The sequence below is a fragment of the Lutra lutra genome, chromosome 2, assembly GCF_902655055.1.
Source record: "Lutra lutra chromosome 2, mLutLut1.2, whole genome shotgun sequence".
In the NCBI taxonomy this organism is placed as follows: domain Eukaryota; kingdom Metazoa; phylum Chordata; class Mammalia; order Carnivora; family Mustelidae; genus Lutra; species Lutra lutra.
Genome location: NC_062279.1, coordinates 192242229 through 192262117, shown reverse-complemented (window position 1 = coordinate 192262117; position 19889 = coordinate 192242229). Strand labels below are relative to the sequence as shown.

Below are 19889 nucleotides of genomic sequence, written 5' to 3'. Positions count from 1 at the left end.
GTTTGCTCAGGACGACCCTAATTTTAGTACTACATTTTTGAATCCTTGGAAAGCCCTCCCCAAGACATAAAAGGGTCCCAGCCGTCAGACACGTTTCAGAAGTTTGGAAGAAAAGCACAAATCTGTATGACAGCCTAAAAATCAGAGGTCAGAAGCTGTATTATCTGCAGTGTTGACTGGACGCAGTATTGATCACCTACTTTCTTTAGTGACTCTTGCTGTTTTCACCCTGATTCTTGATGTTGGCATCCATGATTTGCACTTCCCACTGTTGGGTCATCCATTGCTGCGTCCCCCCGAGTGATACAGTGTTAGTGCTTGCGATTGTGTCTTCCTCTATGACTTTAGGTTAACTTTGTGCTTTGTATCAAGATAGCACTACTTCAATTTTGAACATTGTAAATATTGTGACCATGTTTCTAACAATTCATTGGTGAAACTGAGAATGACCGTATATAATAGTATGACAATACCAAAAAAAGACAGCATAATAAAGACACATGGAAGAATACATAAACCCAGATTAGAGAGGTAACCAAGGCAGGACATTCTGAAGCATATGCAGCAATGGATTTGGGACCACACAGACACAGGAAAGAGAACGTTTATGAATGTGCATAAGGAGTTTGAATCTCACAAATTCAGGAGGAGACAGGCAAGTTTTTATAAAATCAAAAGGTTTTTTAAAAATCTCCCCCTCCCATTCCACCTGCCTCAGAAAAGACACCATTACTCAGTTGAAATTAACAGTCATTGAAGGCTCTGGCATATACCATAAGAATAAACATTCATTGTTGTTTTGTTCCCTTAATATCTTTATGTACCTAAGGAAAGTTACTTTCCTATATGCATATTCAACAAACGGTGCAAATGTAAATTTTGGGAAATTCCATTCAGCCTATAAACTTTTTAGAAAAGAAAATAAACAGCTCTTACCTACTAAATGTCCTGTATACCTTGTACACAAGGCAGCTAAAAGGAGATGTAGTTTGCTCGCCTGTGATAATGAAGTTTTATAATGAAACTTTTTGGTCACTTTTCAGTTCCTCAAAATGTGCATTTTTAAAATAAGTTTCTAAAGGTAAGGAGACAGTCTCCTGAGACATCTTACAAGATAGATAGCATTGCTCCTGGTCATAGAGATGTTAGAATACTGGTCTTCTATGAAATTCTATTTTCAAAGTGTGGAATAAAAAGAATGTCTTCCCCTAATTTTGAAATATGTGACAGGTGAGAATGAAGAAAAAGTTTATAGCAAAACAAATTTTTATGATGTTTTTCCAAAACTGATGAACTCTGAAAAAGCTATAAGGAACCTAGAAAAGGTAAACTGATTTCATCTGAGTTGCATGAAGTTCTGTGTGGATTAGGACAAAATCTCATACAGAAAAAAGCCTTGACTTATTCTGGGGGGATTTAAGACTATTTTCAGAGAAAATGGCACCACTGAAGGGCAATCAAGTTAAATAGGACTTTCTCACTCCTTGATTAAAACGGTAACTTATTTGGAATCCAATCTTGAAATCATAAAGTGAAATTACCTCAGTGCTTTAAAACAATTATCTTTGATAGTGTTTTACCTTATGTTAACAACCAGGGTGCTTGGAAATGTTTAAAAATGATGAATATTTTGGACACGGACAGCCTATATGATGAATTCACAGATGCAAAGGAGCTGACTAATGAACAGTTAGTCTACCAGTGAAGCTTCTAGATACCAAGTGGAGGGAAATATTTGGAGAGATGGAAACTAATTCCTACAAGTCTAAGAACCTATTAGGTGATGCCATTAAGTAAAATCCTTTGTGTTCTATGCTCAACATTTTTTGAAGGTTTTATTTTTATGTAATCTCTACACCCAGTGTGGGGCTTGAACTCACAACCATGAGGTCAAGAGTTGCATGCTCTACCAATTCAGCCAGCCAGGCAGCCCTCTGCTCAACATTTTTGTTGAGAAGATATTTCGTTTGAGGTCATCACATTGTATTAACACTAGGAATCTATGTAATGTAGGCTTTGTAAGAGCAGAACTATAGGGCAAAGAGAATTTTACTTTTGACTACTTTTAATTCTCTATAAAAGATTAGAAAAAGACAGAAAGAAACATGTCATAGCTATTTCTATTAAATATGAATCATATCTGTTTAATTATTGTACTTTTTGAATCTCACATTTATATATCTTAAAACTATGCAATGATATAGCTCCTAAATTAAATATCTAGTAAAAAATTTGTAGTATCAGAGGACAGAAAGACACATTTAGAAAATATTTTTATAGTTTTTCACACTATAGCCCTACTACTAATTAGTATTAAACACTACTAATTGTCACAGTTAAGTAGTAATAATACATATGCATATAATTAATTATTAAACATTAAGTATATTTTTGATCTGGTAGTGCTGTATCTCAGTAAGCTCTCTAAAAAGTTGATCACTTTAACTTGTGGCCAAATATTCTGTGTTCTTCACAACCTCACCAACAGTAGAGAGAACCACAGATTCTTTCCTGGGTCTCCTTTTATGAACCAATTACCCTAAGCTCCTTAGAAATGGACAGAACCAGGCTTGCCTGGGTAAAAATTTCTTAAAAATATCCTTTGACTCTAATGATTAAATCCAGCAGTTTTATTAAAACAAAGTTTGCTGGCAATTATTCAGAAAACTTCCTAAATCTCATACAAAATGGGTAATTTCTCCTAAGATTATTTCTGTTAAAACACACACACACACACACACACACATATACATATACGCATATACGCATATGCACACACCTTTTGAAAGTACTTCTTAAAGGGGTTAGGTGATTTGGAAAGGCGTAGCAAAGTTGAAGTTTAGTGAAATGAAATATTGGAATTGCCAGGCTTGAATCACCCAGATATGTTTGTATCTATCGATATATATATATCGATAGATATCATATATTATATACATATACATGTATATATATATATGTATATATACACACACACACAGACACACATAAGGAAATTACTCTATAAGAATAATATATATATTATTCTCTCTCTATATATATATCTATGTATCATATATAGATATATGCCCAAATATTTAATATGTATAATATATTATATATATACACACATATATATAATGAAAATTACTCTATGAGAATAAAATATATATTATATAATTATTATATTACATATGTATTATTCTCTAGAGTAATTTCCTTTGTCATGTAAGCAAAGATAAATTTTCCACAATAAGGAAAGTTTTAAAATAGAAACAAACAAATAGAAACAAATGAAGATTTAAAAGAGAAAATAATTTTGTATAACTAGGTGATCAAAACCATAAAACTAGAAATTGCATCTAGCCCAAAGTATCTAGCAAATGTCTGGTAGATTCATTCTAAGAATTTTCACTGGATGTCTATTCTGCTTCAGGTACTAAATAAAACAGATTGTAAATATAAACAGACACATACACACACACACACATGCACACACATATCTCATTTTTATTTCATTATTCCATTTCCTTTGATTTTCTTAACTAAAGCAATTTCAGGAAAAAGAAAAAGGGGATGGTTAGTGGGCTCTCTTTTTTCCATTTTCATGAATAAATTTATTGCATTTTAAACAGAATAGGGGTCTTCCAGATAATAACCGTGGGGACAATTACCTCACATGTCTAGAGAAAATAACTTGAGCTAACATTAAATTTTATAAAATTAACATCATATAAGTTCTATGAATTGGTTATTTAAATCAGCAAACAACCAACCAGAGAAAACCTTTAAATAATGATGCTGACACTGTAAGGATACACATAGTAAATTGGCAATCCTTTGAATTGCAGAGACAGGAAAATGGTTTAGTTCAGCCATATTTTTGTTCAAATGCTTTTAAAATCTTATTTATACAAGTAGGCTTTGCGGGCTACCTTAGAAAGTTATATAAATAACTATTCTGAAAATCTAGCCTAATTCCTCAAGAGTGCAGTAGCTCTTTAGGCATATCAATTTACTAGACACCATGGAATGAAACAGTCTAGGAAAAAAAGAATCTCTAAATAGCCTTGATGTTAAAACAAAAACAAAAACAAAAAACCCAAAACACCACACACACTCAAATTTTGTGATCCGGAGCAAGCAGAGTACACGTAGTAAACGTATCAACTAGTTCTTACTAAGAGCAGTATGAGCAATTAAGGATATTTTTAGAACATTAAGATGGAAAATGCCTGTTTTCTTTGTTTAGTTGGTTGATAACACTTTCTGAAGCATGGGTCAATTGGGTAAGTAGAGCTATTATATTTAAATTAATGGAAAAAAATCATTCCTTCAGTTAGTCAAGGCTAAAAATTACTCTCACTAATGAAGAAGAAATGCAGTCAATAAAAAAGTTATGTATTGATTGTATTTGTGTTGATATATGATTGTACTTAAAATTGAATTGGGTTGTGCTGATACTGCAGGAATTTAATGTTCTTATAACCAACATTTTGAAGGGCTGGAATATTACATGTAGGTATGATAATATCTTGCAGCAAATCTATTACTTTGGCAATTTCATTGTGGGAAAAATCTCTGTCACTTCAAAAAGTAAGACAAAGCTCTAACCTAAACTCTTCTCTTTTTTAGGGAAAACTTAGCTGTATAGAAGTAGATAAAAATCATTACAATTTATTAGAAACAAAATTAAATATTTGGGTCTTAATAGTTAACTACCTCCAGAACTAAGAGCTCAAGGGCTTTAAGGACAGGTAAGCATATTGTGAATTTAAAAATTATATTTTCAGAAAACTTTATAATTCTCAAAATGATTTTAATACATTTTGTTATTCAATCCCTGAAGTGAGTCTGAGATGATGTTAGAAAAAAATTATTAGTCTTATTTTACTGATGTAATAATAAGAACTGGGAAATCTGATGATTTGCCTGAGAACAAGAAGTAATTTTCCGAAGAACTGGAATCAGGACCCTAAGTGTCCTGATTTTTAGTTCTTATTGCAACCTCTCTTCAGATTAGAAATGGGCAAATAAATTATGATAATAATATGTGTTGTGGTGTTGTGGATTAAATGAGATACTGTATGTACACATTAAAGACATGACATTCATTCATACTATTACGGGACAAGCCAGGCCCTTCTGGGAGGTGAAGTTCTCACTTAATCTCCACTCCTTGGAATCTCCATATAAACTTGATTACTTATTCCTTACAAAATATTTCAAACTAGAATTGTAGATGAATCTCCAGCTGCTATTTTTAGCCAAACTTATTTACTGAAGATGATAATGAACCTAAAAATTCTAAGTGTAAGGATCCAAACTGTGTATGAGAAGATCGCAGGTTTCTTGTTGCTTGAAAATCCCACTACAACCCAGAAATAAAAACAATCAGAGAGTATTATTAATACTCCTCAAAACATAAAATTTACTGGAAAAGTGTACTGTAAAACCATAAAAACCCAGCCTTATTTCATGCTACTTTAACCCTGTCACTCTCATTTTGCTTAAACTGTTATGTGCCTTCATCTAGAGCATATTCCTTGACCCTGCAAGGTTAAGACTCGTTCCTGTGTGTTTCCACAGCATCCCCTACCACAATGGTAAGACATTTCTCACAAAGTACTGGTTTTGCTGACTACCTATCTGTGCTATTAATTAAACCATGAGCTTTACCTATTACAAAGACAACAGTCAACTATTCGAGAAACAAAGGGTAGGCTAAACAAATTTCAATTTTAAAAATGAGATGAATAAAACTAAGTTTTCAAATACGTTTCCACAGATTCCTTTTAATTACAAAAAGTTCAATGTCCTGTCCAATATTCCAGTAAGGGGCCTCTTGATCCAATGGGAAGGATACAGTATCTCCCACATAGATTTCTTGCCAAAAGTGTTTAATTCGAATCTAAATATGAGAAAACAATCAGAAAGATTGAAATTGTGGAATATTCTAACAAGACAAATGGCCTGGACTATAACAAATGTCATTTTCATGAAAGACAGAAATGAGTAAGAAAACTTCCACATTAAAGAAGGCTAAAGAGATGTAGCAACTAAAGGCAATGTGTGGTTCTTGACTGGGTACTGCATGGAAAATCAAAGACTATAAAGGACCTTATTTGAATTATTGGAAAACTTTGTGTATGGATTCTGTACTGGAGGATAGTACTTAATCAATGTTAAATTTCCTGTGTGTGCTAATAGTAGGGAGAGAATGTCTGTGTTCTTAAAACATGTTTGCTGGAAGATTTAGGAATTAAATATTATAAAATTAGCAAGTTACTTTTGGAAAATCAAATAATACAGCTAAATATATACACACATACACAGAAAAGTGACAGTCAAATGTGTCAAAAATTCAAATGTAAATTCAGAAAAATGGACATATGAGTGTTTACTGTACTGTTCTTTCAATTTTTTAATAAAAGTTCTGTAAAAAGAGTAGAGGAAATAAGGCTAAAAGAATTTTTAATGGCTTATTTTTTCTTCAGATTCATGATTTCAGCTGTTCTCTCTCTATACATAGCTAATTTTGGATATATCTTCCCCTTTCACAAACTTAAGAGTTCTGACCAGAACTTGCTGCCAATTCCTCTCAAATGCATATGCAAAAAGTATTCTCCTTGCTATCCCTAGGTAAGCTACCTTTCCCCTCTTCCTCCCAGTCCTGTACAGAGATAGAGGGAAGATAGATAGAACTTTCTCTTTCTTCTTCTATAATAATTTCCCCATATTACAGCAACTTGATCAGAAGTCAAACAAAAAACACTGTAGACAATTGGTGATTCAGTATAGCTTAGGAGGAAGTGATATGGAGTCAGCATTCTTCATTTCTTGTTATTTATTCAAAAGAGCATTAGAGTTGAGGTCATGTGGTGTTCCAAGAGCCATGGTGTTGGGAAGAAAATTCTCCTTTCACACTCACTCATATTTTCAAATATCTCCTCAGCTTACTGCTCACAAGTAACATGAAATAGGAAATATTCTCTCTGACTTAGGAAATTAAAAGTTGTGTGTTTGCAACCTTTTAATACAGGGGGAGGGGTGTGGATCAGTGAGGAAGGTAGTGTTATCATTCTTTTATTAACCAAAAGAGTTATGTTGCTTCTTGGTAGCCTGGACAAAAATGTAACCAACTCTAGAAAATCACAACTTGGTATAGGCTTAGATCTAGGTATGCTGGACTCCAGAATAAATACAGTAACTGATTTCAAAGAATTTAAAATTCAGAGGAACTAAATAAAAGAGACATAGAGATAAGCTATCTTGCAAAATATATATTTCTCAGTATGAAAACGAATCCACACTTAAAGACGTATACATATCATTTAGGGTCTAGGCATGGCTGAAATTTCCCTCTTAATAAATATATTTCGAACTGGTAGATGTAAAACACTTAATATAGTACATATGTAACACATGCTCAAAGCTCTGCTATGGTTTTCCACTGTACTTTGAGTAAAACCCACACCCAAAGTCATTCTGATGGCCTACAGTCCTTCTACTCTAGACCCTTCGACTTTTTCCACTAATGCACTTTCTCTCTAATGCTTTCCACTACAACTATACTGTCCTTGAAGTTCCTCAGACACATCAGAATCTCCCTGGTTTTAACAAAATCTTACATGTTTGACCATTTTTGGAACCATTTTCTTTTTGTGGAATATTCCATATTTGGAGGGTATTCAATTTGCCAGTTTCTACTATCTTTCCCTAAATAAGTACTTAAAGTACTATACACTAGTTACAGTTTTTAATCTCTAGCTCTCCCTCAATCCCAACACGCTATATATGGTAAAATTAAAAAAAATAATAAGCATAAAAATTTGACAATGGAAGTGTATAACCTTAAGCATCATACACTAAACATATTATTTTTTACTAATAAGATCATTGCTTAAACTCAAAATGACTTTTTGGAATTTAAAGAATAAAAAATATTATTTTTTTTAAAATAAGTACTTTCCTTCATGAGCAACTATAGAATCTTGCAACATGAAACTACTTATTTTCGTCCAGCCTAGAAAAAGTTTAGCTATAAAATATTTGACACACAGAATCTATGGTATGACATTAAAATTTTCTAAATTGTCACTGTCTGGAATCAATACTAAATAAAGAAATAAACACAATGATTTCAAACAGCAAAATCAATGTTTATACCTGGACTGGAGTGAATTTGGGGTGGGGACAATAAGATAAATTAAATAAAAAAAAAAAAAGAAAGAGAGAGATGCAAGCATCAAACTAAGGAAGTGAAGCCTTTTAAATATAATAAAGGGGCACCTGGGTGAGTCAGTCAGAAAGGATAAGCCCTCAGCCTTCCCCTGCTCGTGCTCTCTCAAATAAACAAATAAAAAAAAAAAAAGGGCACCTGGGTGGCTCAGTGGGCTAAAGCCTCTGCCTTCAGCTCAGGTCATGATCCCAGGGTCCTGGGATCCAGCCCTGCATCTGGCTCTCTGCTCAGCAGGGAGCCTACTTCCCTTCCTCTCTCTGCCTGCCTCTCTTCCTACTTGTGATCTGTCTGCCAAACAAATAAATACAATCTTAAAAAAAAAAAAATCAATGTCAAGTTGAACTAACAGGAGAAAGTTATTATTTTTTAATTATCTCTCAAAGAATTACAAGTTGAGTAGAGGAAAGAGATAGAAACTGTCAACTCTTTTCTAAAGCATTTGTTACAACGCTTTACAAAATTACAGTAGAAATGTTAATCAGTTGGTTTGAAACTTACACTCCTGTAAACTAAAATACTCCTCCCACAAAGGATGTTCACAAAAACAATCACTAGTAAGAGAAGAGATAGACGATTGAATTTGATGTATTTAATATTCTGCTGAACAACAGACAAATCAACCTGTAGCTGATTCACAATGGAAAGGTTTTAAAATACCATAGATACTATATCAGTTTAGTATAAATTACCTAAATTTCTATAATGATTACTTTAAAAATATATGTTTTATTTATTTATTTGTGAGAGAGAGAATACAGGGTCCTGAGCAGGGGGGTGGGCAGAGGGAGATGGGGAGAGAGAAATCCCAAGTAGACTCCCTGCTCGGTGTGGAGTCCAAGGTGGGGCTCAATCTCAGGACTCTAGATCATGACCTGAGTGGAAATCAAGAGTCTCATGTTTGAGCTACCCAGACACCTCTGGAATGATTACTTCTGTGTCTAAAAGAGAAGACAATCAGATGTTTCTTTAGACAACATAAGTACAGCAAAGTCAGAAATAGTTAACCAGCAAAATTGCCACTTTAGGTAGAAGCAATCCCTTTCTTCTTTAACCTCCCTAAAAGGACCTAGTTATTGTTGAAAAGTAAACCATAGGCCCAAAATGGCATTACTCAGGCCAAGTCACCAAAGGTATCAAGCCCCTATATTGGGCTTAATACCTAACCTAATTGCAGTTTCAACCTCTCTTAGAAATCTAAGTCTTACCTAACCAGTTAGGAATTTTCTGATAAACACCAATGAGGTAATCTGTCACATGGGTCCTCTCCATTCCCCCAAAGATGAGGTAATTCCACCTAACAAGACCCCCTATATTTCCCACAAGGGAAGATGACCTTGACTGAAACAATCCTTTCCTTAATTTTGCTAATAGATTACTTCCTTGTCCTACCCTCTCCTATAAAAACCTTCCATATTGTACAAATCGGTGGAGTTCCCCTCTACTTGTTAGATGGGACACTGCCTGATTCATGAATCTCTTAATAAAGCTAATCAGATCTTCAAACTTACTCAGTTCAATTTTTCTTCTTTAAAATTATGAAATCTCTCTTACCATCCCATTCAAAAATCAGTCTTCACCCTTCTCTCCCTTGATAAATTATGAATTCCCCAAGGTCAGGAAACGGTCTTGCCTTATTTATTCCTCACAGTATGTTGTGGGGGTGGGGTAATCTGAAATTTTAAATAAAGTGGGCAGGGTGAGCCTCTTTGAGAAGGTAACAGTGAAGCAGAGACTTAAAGGGGATGAAGACGTTGGCTGTAGTGGCTGTTTGGGGGGGGTAGGAGGAGGGGCACTCTCAGGTCTAATACCTGATGTGTTTGTGGAAAGGCAAGGTGGCCTGTCACAGCTGAAGCCAAGTGTGCTAGAGGAAGAGTACTAGGGAAGGACGTGGAAAGACGTGAAGAGGCCAAGACCTGGCCCCTTTCTTATCTCTTATTGAGACAAGGAGTCAGTTCAAACTGGATCAAAGATATGAAGTACCTGATTTGCATTTTAAAGGGATTACAGAGCTGATTTTTGAGAAGGAATCAGACTGGTGAGAAGGTCTGACTCACAGTTGAAGAGCAGCCCTCTGGCAACTCTACTCAGTATAAATTTAGGAGGGACATGGAGAGAAGCAGAGAGACCAAGTAAGGGGCTGTAACTCAAAAGTGAAGGCCAGATGACAGGGGCCGGAACCTAGATGGTAGTGATGAAGATGCTGAGTTTTTGTCAGATCCTGGATCTTGCAGTATATGCTCCTGGGACTGGGTGTGCAGTTTGAGCAAAAAGAAACAAATAAAAAATGGTGCGGGGCTTGGGGTCTGCTGGAAGGGCAGAGCAGCCCTTTAGTGAGAAGTCTCAGGTGGGAGAATACCAGAAGTGTGGTTCTAGAATTGAGGCCCTTATTAGAAGTCTAAGAGGATATGACCAGTCAGCAGTTGACTCTGTGATTCTGGAGTTTAAAAATGGAGACAGGGGCGCCTGGGTGGCTCAGTGGGTTAAAGCCTCTGCCTTCGGCTCAGGTCACGATCCGAGGGTCCTGGGATCGAGCCCCACATCGGGCTCTCTGCTCCGGAGGGAGCCTGCTTCCTCCTCCTCTCTGCCTACTTGTGATCTCTGTCTGACAAATAAAAAATAAATAAATAAAAATTTAAAAATGGAGACAGAAAATCTGGGAATCATGAGATGCTAAGAGCCATATGGCTATAGGAGATCATGTAGGGGTAAAGAACAGATAATGCCTATCGTAGATCTAATTACACGTGGGTCCAGAGCAACAATGAGAGGTCATGGCGATGAGGAGGAAGAGGAAGCTAAGAGGGATCGGCGCCCAAGAAAGAAAGAAACAGGAGGGAGGGGTACACCCAAGGCAAAGTGAAGAAAGTGTTGCAAGAATGCGGTCAGTGCAAATTCTGCACACTGTTGCCTTCCTAAGTACATTCTGCCTGTCCTTCAGAATAGGACATTCTTTTGATAAGCCCTTTCTGACCAACCCTGCCTTCTTAGATGACTCTCCCCTGTATTGCAGAATCACTGTGTAGGTCTCAATGTCAACACGCAAAAATGCTGATGAAAGAACGAAGGAAGTGCTCAATGAATGGCAGAGAAGCACAGATGACCAGTGAGGATGGTGCATACAGGGCACAGACAGAGCCTGGAACGAAGACCAACACATCAGGGTACCACAGCTTAATGGCAACAGCCGTGAGGTTATTCAGCTAACTCCTCTCGCTCTCCTTCCAGGCTTATCAAGCCCAACTATCCAATATAATCTCGTTTCCTTCATACATCTTCCTGCGCAGTTAGAAAGCGACAACTAGCAAACAATAAATATCTATTCCAACCAGTGGCTGGATTTCTCACTGTGCACAAATAGATTGGTGTTCTGTTTTAGGAATTAGTCTCATGCAAGTTTGGTTAGTGTGTTTCTCTCTGTACCGGTGGTGGTGTTCAGTCTGTTTGTTTTCTGCTTCTCAAGTGCCAAAACCATGCTGTGAGATCTAAATGCGGCTGACTGGCACCTGCAGATGTCTATGGTACAGAAAACCAGGACATCCATGCTGTGTGACTGACCGCTACAGGGAAATACTGATTTGCATTTATTTTGTCTCTTGTCCATATGTAATAATGGTCATAGCCGGAATTCTTATATAATGGATAGAGGAGAGGGCGCTATACCATGCCTGCAGCAAAAAAGGATATTTTGTTGTTTCAAATATGGCCCATTTTTCTGACTTTGAATTTATTCCCTAAATGGAAAAATAGAATCCTAGAAGCCACACTAATACATTCCAGGTTGAAACCTAACATTTGTTAGTATAGCTAGCCTTGCTAAACTACATCAATTTGTAATGCTCTGACAAAATAGGGTATGTAGTCCTTCAAAGACCAAAACGTAAACTATGCTGACACAGCTAAGGTAATTTACTTGTAAGGTGCTAACAGAGTTTGGATTGGGTCTCCCTCTGGGATACGCATACCATATCCAAATTCATGTGTCAAGGAAAATTTTGGATGAAATTATTTGGAAAAATGACACCAAATAGATAAAACCTGTGCCACAGTTTTCACTTTTGAAAACATGTTGGAGAGTAATCCTTCCTCTCTTTTTACTGACATCAAGGAGATGAGAACAAAATTTACAAGTGTATAATTTCTTGTTACTAATCCATCAGTCTCTATAAACAAGCTAATAAGCTCTTTGTATTTTTTATATCTTTTGTGTTTTGTTTTTTTTTAAGATTTTTTTTTTAAATTTATTTGACAGAGAGATCACAAGTAGGCAGAGAGGCAGGCAGAGAGAGAGGGAAGCAGGCTCCCCGCTGAGGAGAGAGCCGGATGCGGGGCTTGATCCCAGGACACTGGGATCATCACCTGAGCTGAAGGCAGAGGCTTTAACCCACTGAGCCACCCAGGCACCCCTACCTTTTGTATTTTTATGTCCTAAATATATCTGAAATCTAAATCCCCTTCATGCCCTCCCCTACCCATGGCAGCCAGAGAGTCATGCCAGGAGGACACTGATGCAGCCAAATGAGCTGTGTGTCTGACTTTGGAAACCCTATCACCTGGATTTTTCCTTAGAATGGGTTTTCGTGAATGGAGAAAACCCATTACATTATATTAGAATTTGCTACACCCTTTGCATTACAGGCATTGTTAATCGTGTTAATTAATAGTCAGTTTTTCCAAGAGTCAGTTTGGCAGTATTTAATGTCAGACCCGGTTCTTAACCCCACTGCACTGGCCTTTAGTCCTGGTGTCCTAATTTGATTTGTTCACATGGTCTCCTTTAGTCATAGGAACTAAAAACAGTGGAGACTAAGGGAAATTTTTATAAGTACACTTTTATAAGTGAACTGCAATTTTATAAACTATGTTGATAATAGAACAAAAACAAAAACAAAAACAAAAAACAAACAAAAAAACTTTCTTTGAATCATCCAGGAAGATATGGGTTGAACTCCAGAGAATTTTTGAACAAAATTAATAAGAAAGTGGAAAACCTTTGAAATAAGACTGGCCTGTGGGTTTAGGACTTCTTACAGTGATATCCTGACCATATGCTAAGATACCTTTACTTTATGGCATATATCTTACCTTAACTTCCACGTGTGCCATCAGTACTGCAAAATTGGTTAGGTGATTACAAGAGCATGTAGTATGTGTCTTATTTGTTGTCAGAAGCCGGCAGCCTTGTGTTGACCAATAACCTGTCATTGTGCGCTTGGAATAGCTCCAAAATGAACAGTTAGGGTTGAAATTCTCCTCGGACTGCTACAGAGGGGGAAAAAAAATCAATAAAGCCAATAACTACTTTACGATCACATACATTAGATAGGCATTTTCTTTACATCTAACACACCTCATACTCTGTTCCCACTTCTGTGGAGATGTACACCACTGTTTTCAGATTAAGTAGGCTTCATTAAGCCTAGGCAAATTTGAATATATATTGTTGTTTATTTCCTCTAATTAGAGGTAAGTTTGGCTTTCAAAAAATTAATATTATTGGAATACTATATCAATGTCTCAAAATGACTTTAACTAATTTCAAAGTAACATACATTATAAAGAATTTAATTACTCTAAACAATTTCTGAAAAGATGGTCTTTAGAAATCTTTGTTCACTTTATAATACAATCTTTGTACATACCTAAAAATATATTCAAGCACAAAGACATAATTACTAGTGACATCATATATGAAGCCATGTCCAATTCCACTAAATATGTTGTTAACTCTTTTTAATTATGGAGATACATTTAGAAATCCATCTACAAATATTTTTATCAGAAGCACTTATATATTTAAGAGTTATTCTCCTCCCTCATCTTAGAAAAGAAAAATCACCACTATCATTTTATAGATAATGAATTGTTATCTGTCAAATAATGGGAAAAATTAAAGGAAAATTAAATTAGTTCATGTTCGTGCTGTAACAGATACAGACAATGTGGACAACTAAATTTATCACGGCATGTTCTTACCTTAATATGTTTAACAGTGAACACCACAGGATCAGCTAAATAAACCTTATTGCTGAACTCTTTGTTTATTGCTGCTGTAATAACAGGGGAATTGACAATAACAGAATGATTGGTGGACATAGCCTCTGTTCCCAACTTCATGCTGGCATTCTCCGTGGACAAATAAGGACCCAAGTTGTTGTATAGGACAAAGGCCACTCTGATCTCTCCTGAAAAAAATGTAAATGTGAATTATAAGTTGGGAAGAAACTCTGATTACTTTGTACATTCCACCAAATTTAGATACTTCTAATTAAGTTATAATCAAATCCATACAGTATACATTCACAACAAAATTAAGCATTCATTTTAACCAAAGTGCCAAGGTATTCATGAAAAAAGGAATGTCAAATGATGCTGAAAAACAATCTATCAGTATTTTAAAAATGAATCGCTCTGTACTCAAAACTTAAAGACTTAGGGGTGCCTGGGTGGCTCAGTGGGTTAGAGCCTGTCTTCAGCTCAGGTCATGATCCCAGGGTCCTGGGATCCAGCCCTGCATCTGGCTCTCTGCTCAGCAGGGAGCCTGCTCCCACCCCCACCGTCTGCCTCTCTAGCTACTTATAATCTCTGTCTGTCACATAAATAAAATCTTAAAAACAAACAAACAAACAAATAAACTTAAAGACTTAAAGACAGATTATAGACCTAAACATAAAAACCAGAACCATAAAATTTCTAGAACAAAATAGAGGATCTTTGTGATCTTGGAGTAGGCAAGGATGACTTGGATAGGATCCAAAAGACATTAACCATAAAAGAAAGAAAGAAAGGAAAACTACACTTTATCAAAATTTAAAATGTGTCTATCAAAATATTATATCAACAATATTATTTTTAATATATCATACTTTATATATTATGTATATTATATTTTATGATAAAAATTATAATATAAATATTATATTAACAATGATATATATATTAGACCCCTGACTATATATGGGGTTTCTGCTAATCAACCAAAAAATGAATAGATAAGAAATGAAAATGGCAAAAGACATAAACATATACTTCAGAAAAAAAGATACATGAAAGGCTAATAGAAACATGAAAAATTATCACCATCATTAGTATTTATGGAAATAAAAATGAAAAAACACACCAAGATACCATCTCATAAACACTAGAGTTTCTAAAATCAAAAGGACTGGTCACGCTAATATTATAAAGATGAGGAACAGCCACAGTTCCCGCACACTACAGGTGGAAATGAGAAGTAGTTCAACTATGTGGAGAAATGGTGATTTTTTTTCTGTGAAGTCGAACATATCTACCCTTCCTAGATAAGTGAAAATATAAATCTATAAAGAAAAAAAAACTTGTATAAGATGAATAGCAACCTTACAATATCTGCCAAAGGGAAACAACTAAAAAATATATCAACAGACAAATGAATTATGGCATACGATATAATGGAATAGACCGTGCATCAATGAAGAACAACTGATAGAACAAAGAAGAAACTACCATTAGAGCATGATGACAGAATCCCCAAAATACTGTGTTTGGTTAAAGAACACAGACGGAAAAGAGCACATACTATATGATTCCACTTGTGTGAAGTCTAAGAACAGGTGAAATTTGTCTATAGAGATCGTAATGAGAGTAGTTGCATCAGATGAGGAGAGGTGATAAGAAGACTGGAAACGGGTAACAATTTCTGAGTTAATAGAAGAGATTTATATCTTATTTTAGGTAATATTACAGAGGAATGTACAATTGTCAGGTTCATCAAGCTACATTCTTAAGGGATATGCATTTTATTTTATGTGAATTATATTTCAATTGCAGTGAAAACAACCATAACAAGGACTCAAAATCCTTATCTGTTTTTGAACACAATTACCATGTTCTTCGAAAGTCACTTTCTCCATATATCCTTCCACCTTATTTTTTTTCTCTTATGACTATCTCCCACCAGCAATCTTCTGTAAAATTAACCTTCTTTTAACATGGGGAGGAAGGGCAGAGGGAGAGGGAGGAGCAGAACCCTGCTGAGCAGGGAGTCCAATCCGGGGCTCCATCCTTGGTCCTGGGATCATGACCTGAGCTGAAGGCAGATGCTTAAGTGACTGAGCCACGCAGGTGACATGTTTCTGATCATATCATTTTCTTTCTTAAAATACATCAAGCCTGGGGCGCCTGGGTGGCTCAGTGGGTTAAAGCCTCTGCCTTCGGCTCAGGTCATGGTCCCAGTGTCCTGGGATTGAGACCCACATCGGGCTCTCTGCTCAGCAGGGAGCCTGCTTCCTCCTCTCTCTCTGCCTGCCTCTCTGCCTACTTGTGATCTCTGTCTGTCAAATAAATAAATAAAATCTTTAAAAATAAAATAAAATAAAATACATCAAGCCCTATGTCTTACTTCCAGTATGAATTTATATCAGCTCAGTCCTGATAGCTGCTGTCCAGATAGGCACTGTCCTGACTATCACAGAAGTCTCAATCCTTATCCCTGAATCTTAGAGTCAAGTGGGAATAAGAACAAGGAAATTTTAATAGACTTCTTTTGAGGAGGGAGGGGACTGTCCAACATCTAAACTGTGCTCCCATGTTTGGAAAATTCCCAATTATTGGGGATTTATAGACACAAAATGGATGCACATTGGCTTTCCCAGCCTGTTTTGCAAAGAGGTTGCTCTGGACACCAGAGCTCGATGCCTCCCATCATCTGCACTCGTCTCTGACTTCAGATGAGGAGCTGGTGACACAAGGAAGCGGGAGGTGATGCAGCAGCAGCCGCCTTCACTTACGCCTCACTCGTGGCAGCCGTGACATTGCAAGCAATAACTCCGTGTGATGCTATGGGCTGCTGTCAGCCTCCTAGCTCTTGCTGGTTTTCTGGGCCCAGTTGTCCAGCCTTCTCATTGATCCTATGAGATACCCATATCCTTTCAGTAATTTAGCAACGAGATTATAAGAGCTACATAAAGGAAAGAGCTGTTTTTAAATTTCCAATCCACATCTGTTAACATGTACTCAGGAAAGAAGAGTAATTCACTAAATATTTCTTGTCTGTTATAACACAGCATTTAATTTTAGTGCTTTTCTCTAGATTTAATATGAAAATACTAAGTTTTGGAAGGTTACACTTCAGAAGAACATCTTTCTCCCCCCTCCCTTGTTGACAGTAACAACTTTTATTTTAACTGGTTGATAGCCAGTTGATAATTCCTACCAATTTCCACCTACAGGACAGTGTCATGTTGATATCCCCCCTTGTTTTATCAATGCATTTAGTTATGTATAATTGTTACAGATTCTGCACTCCAAAATTAATGCTTAAATGTGACCTAACACACACACTCACACACACTACTTTAGAAAATAAAATAAATGAGTATAAAACAAAATATGACTAATATAACCATATTTTGATTGCCAATAGCTTTATATCTGCAAGTTCATATACTTATTTGAGAAATTCTTAGAGAGTTTATCCATGTGCCAGGCATAAGTGTTACATATAACAGATGACAAGTAAGAAGAGATCCCTGTTCTCATGAGCTTACCACTTAGAAGGAAAGTCAGATAATAAGCAGGCAACTTAAAAATAATAATATTTCATATGATGTTAAGTGAATAATCACCATGAGGAAGCAATAGTATAAAGTGGCTAATGGGAAAAGAGCAATTAGGAAAGAATGGTGTACCTTCAGGGAGACAGAGAAAAACTTTCCTTCCTAAAGAGGTAAGATTTATACTGAACAGTAAATGATAGAGAAGCTTCTATGTAAAGAAATGTAAAAACTACATTCCAGGAAGAAAACAAAATGCAAAAATCTGACACAGAAACACTCTTGGTGTATTCAAGACTAGATCAGAGAGAATCCTTGAGCACTGTTGGTGGGAATGTAAACTGGTACACCACTGTGGAAAACACTGTGGAGGTGCCCCCAAAAATTAAAAATAAAACTACCATATGAGGGGTACCTGGGTGGCTCAGTGGGTTAGGGCCTCTGCCTTCGGCTCAGGTCATGATCTCAGGGTCCTGGGATCGAGCCCCACGTCGGGCTCTCTGCTCAGCAGGGAGCCTGCTTCCCTCTCTCTCTCTCTCTCTGCCTGCCTCTCTGCCTACTTGTGATCTCTCTCTCTGTGTCAAATAAATAAAATCTTTAAAAAAAAAAGCAAAAAAAAAAAACTACCATATGATCCAGTAATTCCACTTCTGGGTTTTTATCTGAAGGAAACAAACACACTAACACAAAAAGATCTCTGTACCCCATGTTCATTGTAGCATTATTCAAAAGAGTTAAGATATGTAAACACCCTTAGTGTCCACTGATAAGGGAATGGATGAAAAAAATGGAATATTACTCAGCCATTAACAAAGAATGATATCTTATTATTTATGATAATATGAATCGACCTTGAGGGCATTATGCTAAGTGAAATATGTCAAACAGGGAAAGATAAGTATTGTATATTCTCACTTATATATGGAATCCTAAAAAAAAAATAAATAAAACAAACTAAATTCATAGATACAGAGAACAGACTGGTGGCTGCCACTGCAGGGGGCGGTGGATAGGCAAAATGGGTGAAAAAGGTCAATAAGTACAAACTTCCAGTTATAAATAAACGTCATGGGGATGTAACATATGGCAGAGTGACTGTAAGTTAATAATACTGTATTATATGTTTTGAAAGTTGCTGAGGAGTTCAATCTTAAAAGGTCTCATCACAAGAAAAAAATAAACTGTATGTGGTGATAAGTGTGAACTAAACTTACTGTGGGGATGATTTTACAATATATACAAATATCGAATCATTATATTGTACTCCTGAAACTAATGTAAAGTCCCATGTCACTTCTAGCTCAATAAAAAAGAAAAAGGATCAAGACTAGACTGAGTCATAGAGAGCAGGTTAAAGACAGACAGGAAGTAGGGCAGATGAGGCGGGAAAGAAGTGGACAAGCACTTGGTGGCCTAGTGAAATCCTCTGATTTTGTTCTGAACGCAACTGGAAGCAAACTGGTCAGATTTACATTTCCAGAAGATCCTTGTCAACAGGATATTCTGTCGGGAGGCAGGAAGAGTGGAGAGAGGGAAGCCAGCTGGAAAGCGAATGCAGAAATCTGATTTTGCTTCGTAGAAAATCTTACTGTAGCCTCAAAATTCATACAGTCAAATTAGCAATATAATGACTTAGAAGGTCACTTAGGCGATTTCCAACCTTAAAAGAATTCTGTTCTGTTGACAACAGCCATAATTGTTTTGTCTTGGTCTTATTCAACAGGCTTTTCTTTCTTTAAAACTATGCAACCTGCACCATGAAATGCCACCTCTGACTTGGTTGCTACAGCCTGAGGTCATCTTCCCATCATCTAACAGGTCAAAGGTCTCATTTAGTTGGCAAAAAGTATGTTTTTAAAAATTTAATACTAGGGACACCTGGGTGGCTCAGTAGGTTAAGTGTTTGCCTTTAGTTCAGGTCATGATCCTAGGGTCTTGGGATGGAGTCCCACACCGGGCTCCTTACTCGATAGAGAACCTGGTTCTCCCTCTGCCTGCTGCCCCCCTGCTTGTGCTCTCTCTCTCTCTCTCTGACAAATAAATAAATAAAATCTTTAAAGAAAATTAATACAGTGACAACTTGAGACATATTTTCTCTATGATTTTATTTAATTCTCATTATATTCAGTGAATTTAAT

At 36.2% G+C, this 19889-nt stretch overlaps 1 protein-coding gene across 14 annotated transcripts in view; it reads right to left on the bottom strand.

Annotated features, from left to right (window-relative positions):
* The window catches only part of ADGRL3 (adhesion G protein-coupled receptor L3), an 846536-nt gene that overhangs the window by 125933 nt on the left and 700714 nt on the right, over positions 1 to 19889 (bottom strand). For all 14 annotated transcript variants that reach the window (XM_047719410.1, XM_047719413.1, XM_047719415.1 and 11 more), the window contains 2 exons: positions 14195 to 14403; positions 13304 to 13480 (listed from right to left, as the gene is read on the bottom strand). In XM_047719410.1, coding sequence (XP_047575366.1) covers positions 13304 to 13480; positions 14195 to 14403 — 386 coding nt within the window. The remainder of the gene's footprint in view (positions 1 to 13303; positions 13481 to 14194; positions 14404 to 19889) is intronic.